At 38.3% G+C, this 26,661-nt stretch overlaps 1 protein-coding gene across 1 annotated transcript in view; it reads left to right on the forward strand.

The window, feature by feature from the left end:
- The first annotated feature begins 1,173 nt into the window (after positions 1-1,173).
- The window catches only part of LOC119876046 (ankyrin repeat domain-containing protein 26-like), a 30,991-nt gene continuing 5,503 nt past the window's right edge, over positions 1,174-26,661 (forward strand). The window contains exons 1-4 of the mRNA XM_038529729.1: positions 1,174-1,332; positions 11,246-11,539; positions 12,816-13,030; positions 14,922-15,150. Of these exons, the coding sequence (XP_038385657.1) occupies positions 1,222-1,332; positions 11,246-11,539; positions 12,816-13,030; positions 14,922-15,150 (849 nt within the window). The 5' untranslated portion in view covers positions 1,174-1,221. The remainder of the gene's footprint in view (positions 1,333-11,245; positions 11,540-12,815; positions 13,031-14,921; positions 15,151-26,661) is intronic.

A 26,661-nucleotide genomic window follows, 5' to 3' on the forward strand; every position in this document is an offset into this window, starting at 1 on the left:
CCAGTTGAACAGAACTGAGCAATATACCATATCCTATGTCTTTTTGTTAGAGAAATATATCCCAAAGGAAAAACAAGCAGGACTTACATGTATATAGAAATAAAATTAAGTACGGTGAAAGAATAGAATGTAACTCTGAAGGTGAAAGTTAACCAAGACTTGCAAAAAGTGGTCACTTTTCTATTTGTAGAAATGCTGCAATTCTTTCCTTAGATGTCTGGTTGATTTCACAGGTGTTCAGAATGATTTGAAAGCTCTCTGGCTGAATTTCTGGGATCAGACAAAACTATGTTCTCCTCTTGCTCTGCCATCTCTGACTCAAGTGGCTTACATTTTCTTCCTGCATTTTCTAGTTATAAAATATGTCATTCATACAAAAATACATGTCTGACTTCATGAAGAATAAAATGAGCAACTTCACTACTCAGATTTTTAAAAAAGTCTTTCCGATGTCTCTGAAGCTCCCACCTGGCTTCCTTTCTGCTTATTTGCTGAGTATTTAAGTTTTGCTCTGATCCGCCAAAACTTTTCTGTCATTCAACTTTGTTTCTCTGCATTGTTTGGCATCCTTCACTTTCCTAAGAATGTACTAGCCAAGGTATTAGATTTTTGTTTAAAACAGTCTCATAGGCCATCATCATACATTCTCTCTCTGCTGATTTCCTTTCTTCTAAAGCTCTGCCTCTTCCTTCTTCCTCGAATTCAAACTTTATAAATATTTTTCTTTCCTGTTTCTCTTTCTGTTTGAATGATCTCCTTTGATGTTTTTTGTCTGTATTTTCTTTCCTTCTTTTAGACGGGGGTAGGTGGGTACCAAAATGTATTTTTGTGTCTTTATAAAACATTAATAGATGAGGATGCTTTTCTTCCTCACTGTGGATTACTAGCCTCTACTACCTAATAATAGATTAATTTTTATATTCACATACTGAAAATAGATATTAATAATAACTTACAAGAACTCTTAATTTAGTTACCCTGTTAACCCTTCAACTGCCATATGTGTCATAAAAATCTTTTCCATATTTTTTACTTAGCAATGTAATTTAGTTGGTATTCTCTCAAACAATGAGAGATTGGAACAAATGAGATATCATAAGTATAGATTTGTTTATGTGATAGAACCTATTATCTATTTAAATAAGTATTAAATATTTCTTCTTAAAGGACCTGACTTACTCATTCTATACCTTCTGCAGGCTTAAGAACCACTTAATAAACATGTTAAGAAGGATATTAAGTAAATATGAAAATGGAGAGCTTCCTTTCTATGGAGATTTAAAAACCAGTCAAACGGAAATGGAAATTCAGATTAATATGCTAAGACAGAAGGTAATTTTTAATTAGTTTTGGGACTCTAAAATCATTGGGAAATAAATCCCTCTGTGCTTTGAGCAGTAAAATACAGATTTTCCTAGTAATCTTACATACTTGATATATATTTTTGGTAATAACTTTATTGAGATATAATGAACATAAGATGCATATTCAGGGATCCCTGGGTGGCGCAGTGGTTTGGCGCCTGCCTTTGGCCCAGGGCGCGATCCTGGAAACCCCGGATCGAATCCCACGTCGGGCTCCCGGTGCATGGAGCCTGCTTCTCCCTCTGCTTGTGTCTCTGCCTCTCTCTCTCTCTCTCTCTGACTATCATAAATAAATAAAAAATTAAAAAAAAATTAAAAAAAAAGATGCATATTCAAAGACTACCACAATCCATTTTAGAACATTTTGTCACCGTAAAAATAAACCCTATGCCCTTTAACTGGCACCTCATGCTAGTTTCCCCCTCCCTATTCTTCTTAGCCATAGGTAGTCACCATTCTAGTCTCTGTCTCTATCGATTTGCTGCTGATTTTGGACAGGTCATCTCAATGGAATCACCAAATATTTGATCCTTTGTGACTGCCTTCTTTGGTTTAGCATGTTTTTAGATTTATTTTGTGCCATGTGTCAGAACTTTATTATTTTTTTATTTCTGAATACTATCCCACCATATGGACAGCCCACGTTTTATGTATTTATCATTTGGTGGACGTTTGAGCTGTTACACTTTTTGGCTGTTGTTAATAATGCTGTTGTGAATACGCATGTACAAGCTTTTGCGTGAACATTTCACTTCTCTTGGGTATATACTTATAAATGGAATTGTTAGTTCATATGTTAAAGGACCTTTAACATTTTTGGTTTAAACCTTTTGAGGAACTGCCAGACTATTTTCCAAACTGGCTGCACCATTTTACATTTATGTCACCAGTGTTTGAGGATTCTCATTTTCCCTGATTCTTGTCAATGTTTGTCATTATCTGTTGTTTTTGTTATAGCTATCCTATTGGGTGTAAAATGACATGTTGTAGGGGTATTTTCATTTGTTTCAAATTTTTATTTGAATTCTCGTTAGTTGACATATCATGTAATCTTGGTGTCAGGAGTAGAATTTAGTGATTCCTCACTTAAATACCCAGTGCTCATCAGTACAAGTGCCTTCCTTAATACCCATCACTCATCTAGTCCCCCCTGCCCACCTCGACAGCAACACTTAGTTTATTCTCTATGGTTGAGAGTCTCTTATGGTTTGCCTCTCTTTCTCTCCTTTTTTTCCACCTTCCCCTATGTTCATCTGTTGTTGGCTTTTTTTTTTCTTAATTCCACATAGGAGTGAAATCATATGGTATTTGTCTTTCTCTGACTTATTTCACTTAGCATAATACACTTGTTGAGTTCCATCTGTCTTGTGGTTTTAATTTGCATATTTCTTAGAACTAGTGATGTTGAGCATCTCACTTTATATGTGGTCATTATTCATTTCTATATCTTGCTTAAAGAACTAATCATTTATTTTGCCCATTTTTATATTGGACTGTCTTTTCATTATTGTAAGAGTTCTATCTATATCCTAACTACAGACCCCTTATCAGGGATATGATTTTCAAATATTTTATTCATCACCTTGCCTTTTCACTTTTGCTTGATGGTTACATTTGAAGCATAGAAGCTTTTATTTTTTAGATTTTGATGAAATCCTTAATCTGTTTCTGTCTTTTGATGCCATATTTAAGAAACTGTTGCCAAATGCAATCACGAACATACACACCTGTTTTTTCTATGAGTTTTATAATTTTAGCTCTTAATATTTCTTTTCTTTTTTTTAATATTTTTTTTCAATTTTTATTTATTTATGATAGTCACAGAGAGAGAGAGAGAGAGAGAGGCAGAGACACAGGCCGAGGGAGAAGCAGGCTTCATGCACCGGGAGCCCGATGTGGGATTCGATCCCGGGTCTCCAGGATCGCGCCCTGGGCCAAAGGCAGGCGCCAAACCGCTGTGCCACCCAGGGATCCCTAGCTCTTAATATTTCATGTTAAGTTTGTACATATGTTGTGAGGTAGAGGTCTAATTTTATTACTTTGTGTGTGGATATCCATTTGTCTCAGTACCATTTGTTAAAAAGACTATTCTTATTCCATTTTAGTGTCTCGACACCCTTGTTGAAAATCAATCCACCATAATTTGAGAGTTTTTTTTTTTTTAATTTTTTTATTTATTTGTGATAGTCACAGAGAGAGAGAGAATGAGGCAGAGACACAGGCAGAGGAGAAGCAGGCTCCATGCACCGGGAGCCCGACGTGGGATTCGATCCCGGGTCTCCAGGATCGCGCCCTGGGCCAAAGGCAGGCGCCAGACCGCTGCGCCACCCAGGGATCCCCTTATAATTTGAGAGTTTATTTTTAGATTCTCAATTCTAATACATTGACCTATATGTCTATCCTTAGGCCACTACCAAATCAAATTTTATGAGAATTCTTTCCTAGTCCTCTTGCAAATTACCACTCATTTATATTACAATTATGTAATAAGTCAATGTAGTAGAACCTAACTTTACTCCTGTAGAGACTTATACTTTTTGAAGGAGCCTTTTGCCAGCTTATGTCTTGCTGACTACCTGACACAATGAGAAGCCAGGCTCAAAAAGATAGAGTCCCGTTTCTCTTCTCCAGTAATACCTGTAGTTTCTCACTCAGTGCCTCCCGCATCCATTTCCATCGTCTTGGTTGTAGGATCCACTGTCTACTATGTACTTCGTTGTGTTTTATTAACTTGTTATAATGCATAGACTCACCCATAGATTTCACCATCTAGGATATAAAGGATTAACTCTGGGTTATCAGCCTTCCTGTTTGGAAGTCTTGCTAATCCATCATCTTAAAGTTCACAATTAGATACTCTTTTGACCTGGTTCTTGTGCATACAAGACTGGCGCCGATCCCGTTCTTGGCACAGATCCTACATTCTTGGAAAACAGAGTTGCCTGTATCCATCTTCTTTTACTGAAATAGAAAGATATGCATAGCTGTACTTTGATAGGTCAATACGTAATTAATAGAATAAACATTTCATTACATTATGTCAAGAATACACCTGTAAAATATCTTGTTGCATTTAATTGAATTATCAGGGAAGCCCGGGTCCTCAGTGGTTTAGGCACTGCCTTCAGCCCAGGGCGTGATCCTGGAGACCCAGGATTGAGTCCACGTCAGGCTCCTTTCATGGAGTCTACCTCTCTCGCTGCCTGTGTCTCTGCCTCTGTCTCTCTGTGTGTGTCTCTCATGAATAAATAAATTAAATATTTTTAAAAACAATCAAATTATCAGAGACAAATAGTAGGCGAGCAATTTGAATCACAAAAAAATTTCAAAGTGAACCTATATGATATGGAGAAGCATTCTAGTACGATATAAAGATGAGATAGTCTTACTACCTTCCCTGAAAAATAAGCTTGCAGTAAGATAAAGGAGAAATTATATTTAATTTAAGTGTGCCAAAGGACAATACATTTGTTTCGCTAATGAAAAGATTAGAAATTATTCCATAACGTTCTCCTTATGTCATCACTGATGAAGGGAGAATGAAGATTATTGATTTAAAAGCACTCAATGCTGCCTTTCTTTTAGAATTGCAGTTACTTGAATTCAGATAAAAGGTTCCGTTTTGCTTATTAAACTTTTACTAGTTGTTCAGCTGTTATACTTCAAATCACATGTCTCTCTGCTTGCCAGTCGTTTTTCTCCCCTAACATGAGGGGAAATTTAAAAGAGGAGTTCTTGTCTAGTTTTAATAATTTGTAATTGAAGGGATTCTTTAGAAAAAATGTCTTAGAGAAAGGAAGATGGTGGCAGGGTAGGAGGAGCCTAGACTCACCTCATCCCACTAATACAACTAGATACCTATCAACTCATCCTACATACCCCAGAAATCTACCTGAATACTGACAGAACAAAGGTCACAACTAAAGAGAGAGAAGAGGCCACTTTAAAGAAAGTCGGAAGTACAGAGATATAGTTTAGAAGAGAAAGAGATCCTATCTGCAGCAGATGGGAGGGAGTAGTGGTCCCAGCGAAGGGCAGGAGAGAACACCTGGGAATGCACGTAGCCACTGGCTTGGAAAAGGAGAGTGGCTGAATTTCCTGAGTTCTTGCAACTATGGAGGGCTTAAAGCCTGGAATTTTAAAGGTTATTGGGCTTGGCTATGGTAGAATGTGTAGGGCACTATACTTGGAGAGAGGCACACAGAACGGAAGCAGCTGGCTGGTGCCATTTCCCTCCCCTGGCCCTGAGCACAAACACAGAGCCACCTGTGGGAATCAGTGCCACTCTGACACCAGCTGCCTAACTTGCTTACACCAGCCACCACCCGTTTGCACTCCAGGGGAACTGCCCTTTTGAATCATGCTTGCCTCAGTTCCAGCACAGCAAGCCCTTCCCCCAGAAGACCAGTACAAACCCCTGCGGACACCATGTGTCCTGACCAGAGTTTTGCAGGGTCTCAGTTCCAGTGGACTGTGACAGGTCTCATTTCGCAAGCTAGTTCAAACCCGCTAGATTCAGGCCAAGTACCAAACACTGCCCACAGCAGATACTGAGAGCCTATCTCTCAGATGACTGGCCTGAGGGATAGAGGAGCCAGAACCCAGTAGCAGAGTGCATGCCGCACACCCTGGAGACCCTCCCTCAAGCACCAGGCCCTGGGCACTACGGGACCATTTTCAGTGGTCCATTACTTTCAGGAACAAGTGACATAACTGGCTTTTCTAACCCAGAGAAACTGTCAGAGACCTAGACAAAATGAGAAGACAGAGGAATTTATCTCAAATGAAAGAACAGGATAATGCCACAGGGCCAGAGATCTAAGTGAGAGAGAGAGAAATAACGTGCCTGATGGAGGATTTAAAGCAGTGACCATAAGGATGTTCAGTGGACTTGAGTAAAGAATGGAAGACATCAGTGAGACCCTTACAACAGAGATAGAAGAGTTTAAAAAGAATCTGAGATGAAGAGTGCAATAAATGAAATTAGAATACAGATCTGGAATATTCTCTAGACTAGATCATACATTAGGCCACAAAACAGGCCTTAGGAAGTACAAAAAGATTGAAGTCCTACCATGCACCTTTCCTGACCACAATACTATGAAACTAGAAGTGGACTACAAAAAACCGTCTGAAAAGACCACAAATACATGGAGGTGAAATAACATCGTACTATCAATGTGTGGGCCAACCGGGAAATAAATGAAGAAATTTCAAAAGACATGGAAACAAATGAAAATGAAAACACAATTGTCCAAAACCTTTTTTTAATGTTTTTTTTAATATTTATTTATTCATTTATGATAGAGAGAGAGACAGAGGAGGAGGGAGAAGCAGGCTCCATGCCGGGAGCCCGATGCGGGACTCGATCCCGGGTCTCCAGGATCACGCCCTGGGCCAAAGGCAGGCACCAAATCGCTGCGCCACCCAGGGATCCCCCCAAAACCTTTCAGATGCAGCCAAACTGATTCTAAGAGGGAAGTATATATAGCAATACAGGCCTACCTCAAGAAGCAAAAAAAAAAAAAAAAAATCTCAACACAAACTAACCTTACACCTAAAGAAGCTAGAAAAAGAACAACAAATGAAACCTAAAGCCAGCAGAAGGATGGAGATAATAAAAATTAGAGGAAAAATGGGGGTCCTGGGTGGCTGAGTTGGTTAACTGACCAACTCTTTGATTTTGGCTAAGGTCACGTTCTCAGGGTCCTGGGATTGAAGCCTGCTTCAGCCTCCAACCTCAGTCTACTGGTGGATTCTCTCTCTCCCTTTTCCTTTGCCCCTCCCCCCCGCCCCAATAAATAAATCTTTAAAAAAACATTAGAGTGGAAATAAATGATAAAGAAACTAAACACAAATAAAAATAGAACAGATCAACAGTAGCTGGTTCTTTGAAAAATTTAATAAAATTGATAAGGCTCTAGCCATAGTTCTCAAAAAGAAAAGGGAAAGGACCCAAATAAAATCACACATGACAGAGGAGAATAACCAACACTGCAGAAATCCAAACAATTATAAGAGAATATTATGAAAAATATATGTCAACAAATTGGACAACCTAGAAGAAATGGATAAGTTCCGAGAAACATATAAATTGCCAAAACTGAAGCAGGAAGAAAGTAGAACAGAATGCTAACCAGCCAAGAAATTGAATCACTCATCCAAAAACTTGGAACAAACACAAGTCCAGGACCAGATGGCTTCAGAGTCCAATTCTACCAAGCATTTAAAGAAAGAGTTAGTATGCGTTCTTCTCAAACCGTCCCATAAAACAGAAGAGGAAGGAAAACTTCCAAATTCATTTGATGAGGCCAGCATTACCCTGACACCAAGACCAGATAAAGACACCACAAAGAGAATTACAGGCCAATTTTCTAGTGCAAAAATCCTTAACAAAATAGTAGCAAACTGAATCTAACAATACATTAAGAAAATCACCGCCATGATCAAATGGGATTTATTCCTGGGTTACACGGGTGATTCAGTATCTGCAAATCAATCAGTGTGATGCACCATATTAATAAAAGAAAGAAGAATCATCATCATTTCCATAGATGTAGGAAAAGCGTTTGATGAAGTACAATATCCATGCATGATAAAAACCCTCCACAAAGTAGGTTTAAGAGGGAACATACCTCAACATAATAAAGGGAATATATGAAAAAATGCACAGATAATGTCCTCCTAAATGGGGAAAAACCAAGAGAAAAAGTTCATGTCTGGTGTTGTTGATGCTGGCTGTTGCCTAGATTTATAGTTAGGGCAGGCAGCCAAAATGCTTACACTGGCACACCTGGACTCTCTTTGTGGCCTGAGCCTCCTCACAAGAGGAGGGGCTAAATTCCGAGTAAGCAGGCTGAGATACAGAACAGGGCAGAAGCTGTGTTGCCTTTCGTAGCCTAGCCTTGGAATACACACAACATCACATTGACCATATTCTGTTCGTTAGTAGCAAGTCACTAAGGTTAGCCCACGGTCTTTTTGTTTTGTTTAGTTTTAATGGAATACTGGAACACCTATGAACACATGAAGAACGCAATTTTTAGTGTAATTTACCCACTGGCCACAGTGTTCTATATTCCTTTCACATGAAAAATGCACTCACCTCCTCCCAGTACCTCCGACAAATCTCAGTTATCATGGCATCGGGTTCAGGATGGAGTCCAAGATCTTGCCATCTTAATCAGGTGCAGCGGGGATAAGGTGCCAGGGTTATGTTGTCTAAATTTTAGTCCCTGGAGTGCAGGTTCTCTCAATAGGAATGAAGACTTGAGAATTAAAGAGAACAGTTCTCTACTATTGAAAACACAACATTCTGGTTACTTGCTAAAGACTCTTCCATTCAGAAAGAAGATGGAAGTCACACTAGACCATAGCAGGTTTGAAATGCAGCCTGATGCATGCTGTCCATTTTTCAGTCAGACTTAGTCTGAAACCATGGAAATTTTTCTCCATGGCTCTTTGCTGTCTATCCTCTCTGAGCTCTTGGTTCTGTCCAATGACCTGTGTTTGCAGTTGTGTTTTCAGCCTGCTGCCTCCCTGTGGGGACTTCTAAGACCCAAAGGCCTATTTTCAGTCCGTGCTATCTAGGTCTCTTTTAGTCCAAGCTCGCAAACAGTGGTTTTGATGCTATAATTTTCTTAACTTCTTGAGTTTTTCTGTGAGAATCAATGGATTGATTTTATGTCAGTAGAAAAGCCAGTCTCGCAGATCTTTTTGAGATAAACTTTTCAACTGGGCTCTCCTGTGAAGCTCATACTCTTAAGATCCTTAAAGAAATTTGAGGCATACCTGAAATCCTTCTGAGGTCTTAACAAAAGTTTTTATAATCTTGGCTTCATCCATAGGCCATGTTTTCCTGGATTTGCTCTTGACCCAGGATGCAATTCTTTATTTTAGCATTATTTGACATTTCAGCATATGGAAAGGCTATAAATGTGGACAAAATATTTGCACCCAGTTTGTCTGGGTCTTTCATACTGCATAGACCTTGTTTAGTTTATCTTTTGTGTCCCGTTTTACTTTCAAGTGGTTTGTGGCGCAAGTTCCTTTTCCTCTAGTGTCATTTTCTTCACTTGCCTGGAACCTTTACTGTCAGCCTCTTCAAGGGCCATCAGGTTTCCATTAACAGTCTGTTGGAAGCCCTTTTGGTTTTCATTCTTACTCTTCCCTACATCCTTTCAGTTTCTACCTACCTCTCGGTTCAAAGGAGGTTCAGGTTTAAATATTTTAATGTCAGCACCCCATGTTTAATATCAGTTTCTGTGCCAGTTATTTATTGCGGCATCATAAACCACCTGAAAACCTAGTTGCTCAAAACAGCATTTATTTGGTTCACAAGTATTTAGTTTAGGCAAAGCCGAGTAAGGCCAACTCATTTCTTCTTCATTTGGTGTCAGCTGAGATGACTGGAAGCTGGGGACTAGAATCATCTAAAATCATGTTCATGCAAATGTTTAGCTGTTGAGGCTGGCTTTTGGCAAGGACGTTAGCTGGGTCAGTCTCAGCTGAAATGTCTACATGAAGACACACCAGGTGGCCTGGGCTTCCCACAGCAGCTAGATTCTAAGGGTTAGTTTCCCTAGAAGAAGAATGTCAATGGAAGCTATATCACATTTTTTAACCTAGCCTTAAAAAAATCACACAGCAGTTCTGCCGAATTCTATTCACTGGAAACCAATTACTAAGGTCAGCACATTTTAAGGGGTGGGATTATCATGGGAGAAGTGTCAAAAAATTTATAAAACCACCACATCCACTTACCCTGTCTTATCAATCATATCCAGAAGAAAGAAGTTCTTCCCAACTCAGAATCACTGAAACCCTGTCAGGTTTTTCAGTGGTGGTTTTTGGTGCTTAGTATGTTCCCTTGTTTTGTGGGAGTAACAGAGGATTATAAGATAATACTATTCAATTAGGCGGGTTTTTTTTTTTTTTTGTCCGAAAGTATAAGTTTCATCTCACTAAATTTTTATACTGAGAGGTGTGGTTTCTTAATCCTGAGAATCATTTCTCCTGGGAATGCAATTCAAATTAATGTAAATCATTTGTAATTCAGAAAAAGGCTTGTGGCTTAGAATCAGTATTTATAGATTCAATAATTAGAGTCTTATTTTCAAGGTCTTCTCTTAGGAAGCATTTATTGGTTCAGACCTACATAAGTCAATATGATATTACTAAAACTTTTTAAAAATTAATGGGAGTATTCATTGGGACACTCGAGTGGCTCAGTGGTTTGTGTATCTGTCTTTGGTTCAGGGCATGATCCTAGGGCCTTGGGATCGAGTCCTTCATCGGGCTCCCTGTGGAGCTTGTCCCTCTGCCTATATCTCTGCCTCTCTCTATGTGTCTCATGAATAAATAATTTTTAAAATTATGGTGTGTTAGGATAGGGGAAGGGGCCAGAGACTTTCTTTTCTTTTTTAAAATTTTATTTGAATTCAATTTGCCTATATAAGAGACTTTATACTAAGAGGTGACTTACAGTTATTTTATGGAGGAAAGATCTGAAGCAGTCATAGAAAAATACATAAAATGAAGTACAAATGTTGTGTGGCAAAGACAATGATAGCAGAGATCTTTTTTAATAACTCCTAGTGGTTTTAACACTGTTCTTAATTTTCTAAGTGCTTCAGGGTTCCACATTCTAAGACTCTACTACAATATAGATTATATTTTATTGCAAATGAATTTATTTTAAAATGGGAGCACCTGGCTGACTCAGTCAGTAGAGCATATGACTCTTGATCTTGACGTTATGAATTCGAGCCTACGGTTCAGTACAGAGACTTAAACATAAAATGTTTTTTAAAATGTTGGTTATAGTTTTGAGTTAAACTAATTTCATTCCATTTCCGAACTGTATTGTTCTATTCATGCAGATTGGTGATCTTAGAGCAAGATTGGAAACTGAATCTTCAAGATGTATAGACCTGGATGCAAAAAATCAAGTTCTTCAACAGGAGTTATTATCTATGAAAGCAACAGAGAGGGAATGTGAAAAACTAAAACAGATTAAAAAGAACTTGGAAGAAAAAGTAGTAAACCTCAGAAGTCATGCAGAAGTCAATGTGGTACAAGGCATTCAAGTAGAAAAGTATTATAAATGGGAGATTGACCAGAGAGTAAGATTGATTGTAGAAGAAAGATTAAAAGAAGTCAATCTATTTTTACAGGTTAGTTTATTGATCTGTGATATGCTTTCATTTATTTCATTACAAATTACACTTTGGTTATATGCATTGTGTAGGTTTCCTCTGCTTCCTTTACAGCAATCTGTTTGGTATATTTCTGGAGGCATTCGTTCCTCCCTGTAAAGATTTCAGTTTTCATCATTATTCTCACTAAATTGATCTTTCAGAATGATTTATGACCAGTATGTATGAAACAAGACTATTTTTTTGAGATTTTATTTATGTATTCAGGAGATACACAGAGAGAGGAAGAGAGAAGCAGAGACACAGGCAGAGGAAGAAGCAGGTTCCATGCCAGGATCACACCCTGGGCCGCAGGCAGGTGGTAAACTGCTGAGCCACCCAGGGATCCCCTGAAACAAGACTATTAAGAGGAAAAGAAAAAATTGTGATTTAAAACTTTTACCATGGGGAAAAAAATAAAATAAAATAAAACTTTTACCATGGAGATTCCTGGGTGGCCCAGTGGTTTTAGCACCTGCATTTGACCCAGGGCGTGATCCTAGAGTCCCAGGATCGAGTCCCACATCGGGCTCCCAGGGTGGAGCCTCCTTCTCAGCCCGTGTCTCTGCCCCTCTCTCTCTCTCTGGCTTTCATGAATAAATAAAATAAAATCTTTAAAAATAAATAAATTTAAAAAAATAAAACTTTTACCATGGAGTATCTAGGTGGCTCAGTTGGTTAAGCAGCAGACTCTTGATCTCAGCTCAGGTCTTGGTCTCAGGTTTGTGAAATCAAGCCCTGCATTGGGCTCCATGTTCCATTCCTAGGTTATTCTTCCTTTTTGAAGATTTCATTTATTTATTTATTTCCTTATTTATTTATTGAACATGAGCAGGGGGATTGGCAGAGGGGGAGAGACAGAGAGACAGAGAGACAGAATGAATCCTGGGTAGACTCCATACTGGGTGCGACACAGGGCTTGGCCTCAGGACCTCTGACTGAGAACATGCTCTGAGCAGAAATCAAGAAACAGGTTATTCTCAAGTTGTATTATGCACTTTTTAAAATTTTTAATTGATTCTCTTGTTCTTTGAAGTATCAGATTGCATGAGTACTAATATAAGAATGATTAAACTTTATTTTTATCATTCAGATTCAATTCAGGTGACATTGGTGATAAATATTTTACACTTCAGCTTTTTTTTACACATTTAAAATTGCTCTCTGAATCATTGAGTCCCAACTGAAGGAAAGAAATATACTATAATTACTCAAGTTTTAGCTGTTTTAAAACTGTGCTTTTAATTTGCTTTAGAGACAAGCAGCATCTCAAGAAAACTTAGAGCAGTTAAGAGCAAGTCATGATGCTTCAATAAGAAGTCAAGTGGCACTCAGAATTAAAGAGCTGGAATCTGAACTTCAATCCCAAATAAGAAATTCTCAGGAACTTAAAATAGAATTGGAAAAGTACAGGCAACTCTACCTAGAAGAATCAGAAATGCGAATGTCATTGACAAAAAAACTGAGCAAGTAAGTTAAAACAGAATCAATGAAAATAGATTTAGCTTATTGATTTGCCTCTAAAGCATAATTTTTATGGAGATGGGTTCATGAGATTAGTAGGAAGTGAAAGCCAACTGGATAGTATAATTTTGGAAAATAACGTTTGTAAGTAAACTTACCATTTTATGTTCATCCAGGATAGTTTGCCTCTCTCCTCTTTTTGTGTGTGTGTGTGGGGGGGGGTATATGATTTTACTTTTTCCCGTTAATATTTTCAGTTACTCTATCTTGTTGTCTTTACAAACTAATTGTTTAAAACTTTATAATTTAGACAGCATATTATTTTTTTAAAGTTGATATATTTTATTTAACACAATACGTCAAAAAATATCCTTTCAACTTGTGATCAATATAAAATTATTACTGAGATATTTCATATTTTTTTCATTCGAAGTCTTAAAAATCCAGCATGTATTTTACAATTATGGTATATTTCAATTAGAACACTAAATTTTCATTGGGAATACGTGTCTATATTTAAACTTCATAAAATTTATAGTGGAAAGAGCAGATTCACATACCTGCATCTTTACAACCCTACTTAAAAGGTTTTTTGTTTTGTTTTGTTTTGTTTGGAGTTCAATTTGCCAACATGTTGCATAACAATTTGCCAACATATTACATAACAACCAGTACTCATCCCGCCCAAGTGTCCCCCTCAGTACCCATCACCCAGTCACCCCAACCCCCTGCTCACCTCCCTTTCCACCATCCCTTGTTTGTTTCCCAGAGTTAGGTGTGTCTCGTGTTTTGTCACCGTCACTGATATTTTCACTCATTTTCTCTCCTTTCCCTTTATTCCCTTTCACTAATTTTTATATTCCCTAAATGAATGAGACCATATAATATTTGTCCTTTTCCGATTGATTTATTTCACTCAGCATAATACCCTCCCCTCCAGTTCCATCCACATCGAAGCAAATAGTGGGTATATAGACAGCATATTACTATAAAATTTTTTGTCAGAATTACCCTAAATAGAAATATTAATGAGTTCATTTTTGGAAGATTACACCTTTAACCCAAAAGATCAAGTGCCAATACTATACAGGTTGGTAAATTAACTTTCTTGATTGTGTCTTTGGTATTATTACTAGAGAGCCTGAGGGTGGGGGAAACCTTTGTATGTTTTCTACTTTATATAAAAGTATACATGTGAAACAGAGAAAGATTCACACTGGGGTGAAAGGCAGTATAAATCCCAACTGTGGCTAAAAATAGCATCATGGTGGGCATGAGGGGGTGTGTGGAAGACAAAAAGGGCAGATTCTACTTCCAGGGCCTTGGTAAGTGTGTTATCAGCTAATTGCCTCTGGAGCTGTTTCGGTCCTTCTGATCACTGCTCTGCCATCTACCTGGCCCCTAGAGGTTGTTGGTCTGAGGTATTCCTCGGTGCGAAACCCTCAATTTCTCTGAGGCAATGAGTAAAATGTACAAGAGTGGTGAAAGCACATCCTTGAAAATGTCTTTGAGGGATGGTTTATTTTTATGTTCAAACTGGTTTACTAAATACAAATATGTGTAATGGCATTCTCCAGAATCTTGTAATTACAGCCATTCCAGAAGGTAGCAAGTATTACCTGTCAATCCATGTACATCACTGTCAGCCATTTCTTTCCCTCCCCTAATTTGAATTTCTTGTTAGTTAGTTATCCCTGGAATCATATATACTCCTTTGGAATAATTTTAAACCTATAAATATATATAGTAGCTCTGCTCTGTCACATTTTCAGTGTTAAAACACTGTTTACTGGCACATTCTGTTTGCTATTATGGAAACTTAAAAAAATGCAGGTCATGCAGGAATGATTTGGGTAGAAATAAAATACTAAGCACTTGTGTTGTGTAATCTTCACAGGACTAATGAGAGGCTGGCAGATATCACTACCAAATATCTGGTGGAGAGACAGCAGAACAGACCTTTCCACAGCACTCTTACTATGGGACCAGTCTTGGAAGGGCCTTCTGTTGGAAATTTGACTAGTAGTTTACTGCTGGATAGAAATGTTACTCCAAGAGAAAATGTAATGATTCCTACCTCAAGGCCGCAGACTTCAGTTAGCAGCATTGAAACTCACTTGTTCAAGGTTAGTTATATTATCTTTCTTTTCTTGAGTTTCAGATTTCCAATAAAATTTTTGTTTTTAATTTGGTGAAATTCTGAGTTAACTGAATAATACTCATTAAGTAAAAGTTATACTGGTTTGTGCTAATAAGGAAATGGGACAGAAATTTTATGGTATTTTTTTAAGCTCCTGGAGCTCTTATTGTCAAGAGATACCTATTATTAACTTTATTCAATAAATACCACTAAACTGACACATTTTATCTTCTTATTTTTTAAAGATTTTATGTATCTGAGAGAGAAGAGAGTGTGCCCATGAGTGGGGAGAGAGGTAGAGGGAGGGGGAGAATCTCAAGCAGGCTCCCCACTGAGTGTGGAGCCTGACTCAGGGCTTGATCCCATGACTCCGAGATGATGATCTGAGCTGGAATCAAGAGTTGGATGCTTAACCAACTGAGTTCCCAAGGCACCCCCAAACAGACCCATTTCCTTGAAAAGCTATGTTAAATTGGATTTTGGAAAGTAAATATTATTACCTACTAACCCAAAGTACACTTAGATGCTTTGACTTATTCTCTGATTAGCAATAGTTTATAATATGTTTAAAGTTTGCTGTAACCCAATTTTCCACCCCTATGCATAAGTGAATGATTAGAATCCAAACGCTTAACCATGTAGGGATATTTATGATTTTAACGATTCCACGGTAAGTCCTTTTTATGAATTAAATAAACTTGTAACACTAAATTGATAGTTCTATGTTTTGGGGGCACCCGTATGACTGAGTGGTTTAGCATGTATCTGCCTTTGGCTCAGGTCATGATCCAGGGGTCCTGGGATTGAGTCACGCAACAGGATCCCCATAGGGAGCCTGCTTCTCCCTCTGCCTATGTCTGTGCTTCTCTCTCTGTACTTTTTATGAATAAATAAATAAAACAGTTTAAAAAATGTTGTAAGTTTTGGCATTTTCTTACATGAGAGCACATCCCTAATTGCTTTCTTATAACACCTTTTTTTTAACTTATATTACTTCTATTTCAATTTTTATAAAATGGCTTGCTGAGCAACTGTAGAGATTTTCTAAATAAGTAAGTCAAAGAAATATTTGATTCTTTCTTTTCTTTTTTTTTTTTTTTTTTTTTTTGAGAGAGAGAGAGAGAGAAAATGAAGGAAAGCAAGCAGGTGGTAAAGGGCAATGGGAAAGAGAGAAGAGAGACTCTTAGGCAGCTCCATGCTCAGAGTGGAGCCGGATCTCATGACCCTAAGATCATGACCTGGGCCAAAATCAAGATTCTGACACTTAACTGACTGAGCCACCCAGGCACCCCACAAATAATTGGATATTTCAAATGAAATTCACGTATATTTACCTTGATGCCATCACTTGAATGATTGATGACTAAGATGGCAGTGATAGGGAGCCTTTAATAACAACCCATTTCCATTGTGTATCATTGTTGTTAAAATACCCATTTCAATCAATGCACATAGGCTTATGATTTTGATAGTATATTCATGGTTTTATTAATGTAGAAAAATGTAGCATAGACTCATGTTAAATGAAGCCTTAGTCTTGTTCTTTCATTCGACTTCCTTGTTTTCTTGCTCTATTCTCTTCTGATTCGATGACTTTTAGTATTATGTTTGGATGCTTTTCTTCCATTTGTGTATCCGTTATAAATATTTGGTTTGTGATTACTATGAAGTTCATATATAACATCCTGTGTATGTATAGCAATCTCTTTTAAGTTGATGGTTACTTCAGTTCAAACAGATTTTAAAAACACTGCATTTTTACACCCTGCCTTGTTTTATAAATTTGATGTCATAGTTTACACCTTTGTATTTTGTGTATCCCTTAACTAGTTACTGTAGATATAATTGATATTATTCCTTTTGTCTTGTAACCCTCATACTGGCTTTATAAAAATGATTGGTCTATTACCTTTACTGTATGTTTGTTTTTATGATAAAACTGTCTCGGGGATCCCTGGGTGGCGCAGCGGTTTGGCGCCTGCCTTTGGCCGAGGGCGCGATCCTGGAGACCCGGGATCAAATCCCACATAGGGCTCCCGGTGCATGGAGCCTGCTTCTCCCTCTGCCTGTGTCTCTGCCTCTCTCTCTCTCTGTGACTATCATAAATAAATAAAAATTAAAACAAAAACTGTCTCATTTTCTTATTTCTAGTTATGGTCTTTCTTTCTTTCTTTGAGAGCAAAGTGAGTGAGAACACAAGTGAAGGGGAGGGAGGGGCAGAGGGAGAGGGAGAAGCAGGCTCCTCTCTGAGCAGGGAACAGGGAGTCCCTTGCAGAGCTTGATCCCAGGGTCCTGGGAGACTCTTCACTGACAGCCGTCCAGGTACCCTGGCCTTTTCTGATTAAAGAAGTCCTTTTAACATCTCTTATAAGACCTATTTAGTGGTGATGAACTTCTTTAAGTTTTATGTGGGAAACTCTTTATCTTTCTTTCAGTTCTGAATTATAAACCTGCCAAAAATATCCTAGGTTTTTTCCTCTTAGCACTTGGAAAATATCATGCGACAATTTCTTTTCTTTTTTTTTAACTTTCTTTTTATATGATAAATTTATTTTTTATTGGTGTTCAATTTACCAACATACAGAATAACACCCAGTGCTCATCCCGTCAAGTGCCCCCCTCAGTGCCCATCACCCATTCACCCCCATCCCCTGCCCTCCTCCCCTTCCACCACCCCTAGTTCATTTCCCAGAGTTAGGAGTCTTCACGTTCTGTCTCCCTTTCTGATATTTCCTACCCATTTCTTCTCCCTTCCCTTCCATTCCCTTTCACTATTATTTATATTCCCCAAATGAATGAGACCATATAATGTTTGTCCTTCTCCGATTTTTATTGGAGTTCAATTTGCCAACATTTAGCATAACACCCAGTGCTCATCCCAAGTGCCCCGCTCAGTGCCTATCACCCAGTCACCCCAACCCCCCGCCCACCTCCCCTTACACTACACCTTGTTCATTTGCCAGAGTTAGGTGTCTCTCATGTTTTGTCACCCTCAGCGATATTTTCACTCATTTTCTCTCCCTTTATTCCCTTTCACTAAATTTTATATTCCCCAAATGAATGAGACCATTATAATGTCTGTCCTTCTCCGATGGACTTATTTCACTCAGCACAATACCCTTGAGGTCCCTCCACGTTGAAGCAAACGGTGGGTATTTGTCGTTTCTAATGGCTGAGTAATATTCCATTGTATACGTAGACCACATCTTCTTTATCCATTCATCTTTCGATGGGCACCGAGGCTCCTTCCACAGTTTGGCTATTGGGGACATTGCCGCTAGAAACATCGGGGTGCAGGTGTCCTGCCGTTTCACTGCATCTGTATCTTTGAGGTAAATCCCCAGCAGTGCAATTGCTGGGTCGTAGGGCAGGTCTATTTTTAACTCTTTGAGGAACCTCCACACAGTTTTCCAGAGTGCATGCCACAGTTTTGGCTGAAAAATCCACTGATATCCCTGTAGTGGTTCGCTTTGATATAACTAATTGCTTTTCCTTTCCTTTCTTTTCTTTTCTTTCTTTTCTTTTTTCTGCTTTTAAGATTCTCCTTTTCTCTTTCATTTTTGACTTGTTATTATGTGTCTTGGTGTGAAACTCTTTGGGTTCCTTTTATTTGGGACTGGCAATGCTTCCTGGGCCTGGAGGCCTGTTTTCTTCCCCAGGTTAGGGAAGTTTTTAGGTATTCTTTCTTCAAATAAGTTCTTCACCCTTTTCTCTCTTCTTTTTCTGGGACCTCTCTAATGTGAGTTTTATTATACTTGATGCTATTCCAGAGGTCCCTGTATCTTAATTTTTCAAATTATTTCTTCTTTTTGCTTTTCAGCTTGGATGATTTTTACTACCCTTTCTTGCAGATTGCTGATCTGTTCTTCACATCTTTTAATCTGCATGTCGATTGTGTCTGGTGTATTTTTCATTTCAGTTATTGTATTCTTCAGCCCTAATTGGTTCTTTTGTATATTTTCTCTTTGTTGAAGTTCTCACTGAATCCGTCCATTCTTCCAAGTTTGCTGAGCATCTCTGTGACCATTACTTTGAACTCTTTATCAGGCTGACTCCTTATCTCTGTTTCATTTCGTTATTTTTCTGAGGTTCTATCTCGTGGCCTTGTTCTTTCATTTAGAACATACTCCTCTGTCTCCTCGTTTTGTCTGACTTTCTCTGCTTGTTTCTAAAATTGTTCTTTCCAACTTTTCCCTCTTCAAAATATGTTGCTTTGAACAATGAATGTTAGTTATAAAGTCAAGCAAGAAGAAACATTTTTCAAAGTATTGTCTGGTCATTTCTCTCATTGGAGCTGTGGTGGGGTAGGTGGCAGAGGACAGTGCTCTTCTTTTTCTGAGTTCAGAGCACAGGAGTCAGGCAGATGGAGTTAAACTTAGTAGCCTTTGTTACTAATACATGCTAACAGATTGGAGGATGTGGTTTGGGTGGGTATGTAGCCACAGTGGGCTTCCCAATTCTTTATCCCAAATTAGGCACTTCCCCACACAGTTGTAAATGGAGGAAACAAATGTTTGATGCCCATCCCACGAAGATGAGAGCAGACCTGAATTCATGTTACCATGGGTGAGCACATCTTTTCAAAAAAGAGATTTGGAATCTCCTAAGCACTGCCTAGTGCCTTCTCCCCAATTCACTCATTAGGCAAATCTCCCTTCCTGCTGTGAGGAAGGTAGAGATAAATCCACTTGTGGGTAATGATGGTTTACCTCTAATTTCTGACTGGATTTAAATTAAAGTTAGTCCTGTCTTTTGTACATACCAACTCTCATAATGATGAGAGGTTGGACAGAGCATACTAGGTGGTAAAGAGAAGTCTGTTTTGTGTTTAATAATCCACAACATAGATAACTCATTTGTTGATTGATTTTGGTAAACCAAGTTTTATCTGGAGGAAAAGAATAATTCTTTCCAGGAAGAGTTTCCTCCATTTCAGCCTCTTTGGTTCAACTAAAGATTTTCTCCTTCAAGTTCCGTGTCTTGTGGTTTAAAAAATTTGTGCTTATAAATGCAGTCTATTAACTGTTCCCAATAGGAGTAAAGATCATTTCCATTGCTGTATTTTTATTCATAAAACATTAAAATTTATAATTTAAATTACACTTTAGACTTTAAAATTTATAATTTAATTAGAAAGCTGTTTTGTGCCTCATGCCTAGTCGTTATTGAGCCACATGACAAACTTTTATGTGTTCATTTTCAGTCAGTTATAGTTAAAAATGTAGGTATTTTTCCTGAAGATGATGAAGTAACTGGCATAAAAACTCTCAGCTCAGGAGGACCTAAAGCACATTCCTGGCCTGCAACTCTTTGGTCTTTTGACCTGAGGCAAACTGCAATCTTTCTGAGGCCTTCTTGTCTCTTATGTAAAATTAGGGACTTTGGGATCCCTGGGTGGCACAGTGGTTTGGCGTCTGCCTTTGGCCCATGGCGTGATCCTGGAGACCCGGGATCGAATCCCACATCAGGCTCCCAGTGCATGGAGCCTGCTTCTCCCTCTGCCTGTGTCTCTGTCTCTCTCTCTCTGTGACTATCATAAATAAATAAAAATTAAAATAAAAAAATTAGGGACTTTGACTAAATTAGTGACTACCTTTTGGAAAACAATATTTTTTTCAAAGAATGGAACTTAATTTGTTTTTGTTTTGTTTTGTTTTTTGTTTGTTTCTGTTTTTGCATTAAACTGTATTATACAAAACCGAGACCAGTGGAGCTGTGTAGCTAAAAGAGAGATGAGTCTACAGCTGTAGACTTTTGTCCCTCAATCCTACAGTATCCCCAATGGAACCTTAGATTTCTATGATTGGTAGTTTGGAAACAAACTGTTATGAGAAAATCCTACTAATTAATGAGTCTTCGAATTAAAATTTGCTGATACGTTGTTTTTATGTGTATAATTTTCTTACCCTCTTATGTTTTTGATAAATGGAAAAGTATAAATAAAATTGCAAATATGTTCTCTTTATTAATGGATTGCAAGCTATTTCTACCATCTAACTCAATTCTCACCTGGAAATAAACCAGGGTCACAGAAGCAAGTATTTAGGAAAAGACTTTTGGCGAAAAGATCATTATATTACTTTGATTGTTCCTTAAGGAAATGAAGGCAGGCACTTAAGTGACTGGGCCACCTAGGCACCACTTAGTACCGTATTTAGACCCTATTTTGGGAATTCAATGAGAGGATGCCTTTTATAAGAAATAAGAGCATTCTAGATGGGAATATTTGTAATGCACATTTGATCCTTGACCAACATGGAATTGTAGCTGCAGGTCTAGTTAGCCTACACATGGACTTTCTTGGCTGTTGTGTTGTACTGTATTTTCTCTTATGTTTTTCTCAATAACCTTTTTTTCTCTAGCTTACTTTATTTTAAGAATATATTATATAACACATGTAATGTACAAACCATGTGTTAATGGACTGTGTTATTGGTAAGGCTTCCCATCACCAGTAGGCTATTAGTAATTAAATTTTGGGAGAATCAGAAATTATACAGAGTTTTGACTGCACGGGGGTAAGTGCACCTAACCACTGTGTTGCTCAAAGGTCAACTGTAGTCTGAAATATTCCTAAATATTTCATAATTAAGTAGATAATGATAACTATAGTAAGTCAGGTGCTTCAAAAATTGGTCCTAATTCATAGAAAGGAAACAAAGTTACAGTTAAAATTTCTTTTCCTTGTTTCTAATTCTAGAAACTTATCAATGCGAAACTAAGTTGGAAAACTGGTGCTAGCTTATATTTTTTCCTTTCCTGAAGCAGATTTTCTGAAATCTCTGTGTTCACATGAAAAGAAGTACATCAGTCATCATATAGATAACAAAATAGTTTTACTCAATATTACCAGGAGAAATTCCACATGACTTTATGTAGTCCCACTTCCATTGTTTTATGTATTTAAGAGTCTGTGCTGAAAAATAGAGCATACAACATACCTCAAGATTTTGTTGAGTGCAAAATCAAAAGTGCAAAAGTGGAAAGTTCATTCGGAGGAATAATTTATTAAACAAATGATTAATCTCTCATAAAGGGCACTTTTTCTGAAAATCACAAACTATTAAAGTGTAAAATGACTCTTGTTTACAATTTTGTAACAGAAGTTACAAAGATCCTTCAGAAGTTATGTATATTCTTTTATTTCACATTCCTAGCTCCATTGGTTTCTTTACTATTTTTTATTTAAATTCAATTAACTAGCTTATAATGTTATGATATATATATCATGCCCGGAGCCAAAGCCCTACTCTCAGCCACTGAGCCACCCAAAGGTCCAAAGATTTAATTATTTATTGGCTGAGTAATATTCTGTTCTCTCCCTTCCTCTCTCTCTCTGTCTAATAAATAAATATGATACTTATTTATTTATATCTACATCACATCTTCTTTATGCATACCTCTTTCAAAGAACATCCATATCTCTCAGGTTGGCTATTGAGGATATTACTGGTATAAACATATGGGTGCAGGTGCCCCTTTGGATCCCGACCAAAGTGATCTTCGGGATTCATACCTTCTAGCGCAATTGCTGGGTTTTACATAGGTAGCTCCTTTTTCAACTCTTTGAGGAACCTCCGGTACTGATTTCCAGAGGAGCTGCACCAGGTTGTATTCTCACCAACATCATAAGAGGATCCCCCTTTCTCTGCCTTCCCACCAACATCTGTCATTTCCAGACTTGCTAATTTTGGCCATTATGAAAGGTGTGAGGGGGAAACTCACCATGGTTTTGATTTGTATTTCTCTAGTGCCAGCTGATGTTGAGCATGTTTTCATGTGTCTGTTGGCCATATGTATGTCTTCTTTGGAGACATGTCCTTTCATTTCTTCTGCCCATTTCTTCATTGGGTTATCTTTCTTTGGGTGTTGACTTTGATTAGCTCTTTATAGACTTTGCATACCAGCCTTTTATCTGATAAGGCATTTGCAAACACCTTCTCCCATTCTGTCAGTTGTCTTTTGGTTTTGTCAACTGTTTCCTTGCTGTGCAAAAGCTTTTTATCTTGATGAATTCCCAGGAGGTCAATTTGGCATCTGGTGACATGTTCTAGCAAGAAGTTGTGGCAGCCGAGGTCACAGAGGTTGCTGGCTGTGTTCTCCTCTAGGATTTTGATGGATTCCTATCTCACATTTGGGTGTTTCATCCATTTTGACTCTATTTTTGTGTATAGCATAAGAAAATGGTCCCGTTTTATTCTTCTACATGTGGTGGTCTGATTTCCCACACCATTTGTTGAAGAAACTGCTTTGTCTCCATTGGATTTTCTTTCCAGTATTGTTGAAGAGGAGTGGACCATAGAGTTGAGGGTCCACTTCTGGGTTTTCTCTTCTGGGCCATTGATCGACATGTCTGCTTTTGTGCCAGTACCATACTGTCTTGTTGATCACAGCTTTAAAATAGAGCTTGAAGTCCGGCTTGTAATGCCACCAGCTATGGCTACCTCTATCAAGATATGTTTGGCTATTCGGGGTCTTCTAAGGTTCCAAACAAATCTTACCATTATTTACTCCAGCTGTATGAAAAGAAGTTGGTAGTATTTTGATAGAGATTGCATTGAATATGTAGATTGATGGAGCTAGCATAAACATTTTAACAATATTTAATTCTTTCAATCCATGAGCATGGAATGTATTTCCAGTTCTTTACACCTTTCTCAATTTCTTTCCAGAATGTCCTGTCATCTTCAGAGTATAGATCCTTTGTCTCTCTGGGTAGGTTTATTCCTAGGCATCTTATGGTGTTTGCTGCAATGGTCAATGGAATCGACTCCTCAGTTTCTCTTTCTTCCATCTCATTGTTAGTGTATAGAAATGCAACTGATTTCTGTGCATGGATTTCCTATCCTGCTGCTTTGCTGAATTCAGGAAAGGGTCCTAGCAACGTTGGGGTGGAGTCTTTTGGGTTTTCCACATAGGATATCATGTCCTCTGAGAAAAGTGAGAGTTTGAGTTCTTTTCTGATTCAGACGCCTTTTTATTTCTTTTTGTTGTCTAAATGCTGAGGCTATGTCGAACAACACTGGTTGTCCAGAGAGTGGACTTCCCTGTCGTGTTCCTGACCTTAGCGGCAAAGCTCTCAGTTTTTCCCCTTAAAAATAGCATCGGGTGTGGGCTTTTCGTAGATGGCTTTTACGATATTGAGATATGCTCCCCCACCCCTGCACTGCGAAGAGTATTGATCCGGAAAGGGTGCTGCACTTTGTCAACTGCTTTTTCTGCATCTCTTGAGAGGATCCTATGGTTCTTATCCTTTCTTTTATTTCTGTAGTGTATCACATTGATTCATCTGCAGATGTCGAATCACCCTTGCAGCCCAGGCATAAAACCCACTTGGACATGGTGAATCATCCTTTAATGTACTGTTGAATCCTCCCAGCCAGTGTCTTGGTGAAAATTTTGGCATCCATGTTCATCAGGGATATTGGAGTGTAATTCTCCTTTTGGGTGGGGTCTTGCTCTGGTTTTGCGATCAGAGTAATGCTGGCCTCACAGAGAACGCTGGAAGGTTTCCCTTCCATTACTAATTTTTATAAACAGCTCCGAAGAATAGATTAATTCTTCCTGGAATGTGTGGTAGAATTCTCCTGGGAAGCCACCTGGTCCTGGACTCTTGGTTGTTGGCAGATATTTGATGACTGCTCCCATTTCCTTGCTGGTTATGGGTCTGTTCAGGTTTCCTGTGTCTTCCTGTTTCAGTTTTGATAGGAAGGGATCCATTTCTTCCAGATTGCTTAGTTTGTTGGCATATAGTTGCTCAGAATGTGTTCTTATATTTGTCTGTATTTCTCTGGTGCTGGTCGTGATCTGTCTTCTTTCATTCATGATCTTATTTCCCCAGATGTGGTTTTCTTTTTTAAAATTCCCCTGGCTATTCGGGGTCTTTTCTGATTCCACACAAATCTTAAAATAATTTGTTGTAGCTCTCTGAAGAAAGTCCATGGTATTTTCATAGGGATTGCATTAAACGTGTAAATTGCCCTGGGTAATATTGACATTTTCACAATGTTAATTCTGCCAATCCATGAGCACGGAATATTTTTCCATCTCTTTGTGTCTTCCTCAATTTCTTTCAGAAGTGTTCTATACTTTTAGGGTATAGGTCCTTTACGTCTTTGGTTAGGTTTATTCCTAGGTATCTTATGCTTTTGGGTGCAATTGTAAATGGGATTGACTCCTTAATTTCTCTTTCTTCAGTCTCATTGTTAGTGTATAGAAATGCCATTGATTTCCGGGCATTGATTTTGTATCCTGCCACGCTGCCAAATTGCTGTATGAGTTCTATCAATCTTGGGGTGGAGGCTTTTAGGTTTTCTATGTAGAGTATCATGTCATCGGCAAAGAGGGAGAGTTTGACTTCTTCTTTGCCAATTTGAATGCCTTTAATGTCTTTTTGTTGTCTGATTGCTGAGGCTAGGACTTCCAGGACTATGTTGAATAGCAGTGGTGAGAGTGGACATCCCTGTCTTGTTCCTGATCTTAGGGGAAAGGCTCCCAGTGATTCCCCATTGAGAATGATATTTGCTGTGGGCTTTTCGTAGATGGCTTTTAAGATGTTGAGGAATGTTCCCTCTATCCCTACACTCTGAAGAGTTTTGATCAGGAATGGATGCTGTATTTTGTCAAATCCTTTCTCTGCATCTAAAGAGAGGATCATATGGTTCTTGGTTTTTCACTTGCTGATATGATAAATCACATTGATTGTTTTACGAGTGTTGAACCAGCCTTGTGTCCCGGGGATAAATCCTACTCGGTCATGGTGAATAATTTTCTTAATGTACTGTTGGATCCGATTGGCTAGTATCTTGTTGAGAATATTTGCATCCATGTTCATCAGGGGTATTGGTCTGTAATTCTCCTTTTTGGTGGGGTCTTTGTCTGGTTTTGGAATTAAGGTGATGCTGGCCTCATAGAACAAATTTGGAAGTACTCCATCTCTTTCTATCTTTCCAAACAGCTTTAGTAGAATAGGCATGGTTTCTTCTTTAAACGTTTGATAGGATTCCCCTGGGAAGCCATCTGGCCCTGGACCTTTGTGTCTTGGGAGGTTTTTGATGACTGCTTCAATGTCCTCCCTGGTTATTGGCCTGTTCAGGTTTTCTGTTTCTTCCTGTTCCAGTTTTGGTAGTTTGTGGCTTTCCAGGAATGCGTCCATTTCTTCTAGATTGCCTAATTTTTTGGCTCCGTTCTCTTTTTGATATGTCTGGCCAGGGGTTTATCGATCTTATTAATTCTGTCAAAGAACCAGCTCCTGACTTCATTGATGTGTTCTACTGTTCCTTTGGTTTCTATTTCATTGATTTCTGCTCTGATCTTTATGAATTTTCTTCTCCTGCTGGTTTTAGGCTTTAATATTCTGTTCTTTTCCAGCTCGTTTAGGTGTAGGGTTAGGTTGTGTATTTAGGACCTTTCTCATTTCTTGAGAAAGGCTTGCATTGCTATATACTATCCTCTTTCGATGACCTTTGCTGCATCCCAAATGTTTTGAGCAGTTGTG

The sequence above is a fragment of the Canis lupus genome, chromosome 2, assembly GCF_011100685.1.
Source record: "Canis lupus familiaris isolate Mischka breed German Shepherd chromosome 2, alternate assembly UU_Cfam_GSD_1.0, whole genome shotgun sequence".
NCBI lineage: Eukaryota > Metazoa > Chordata > Mammalia > Carnivora > Canidae > Canis > Canis lupus.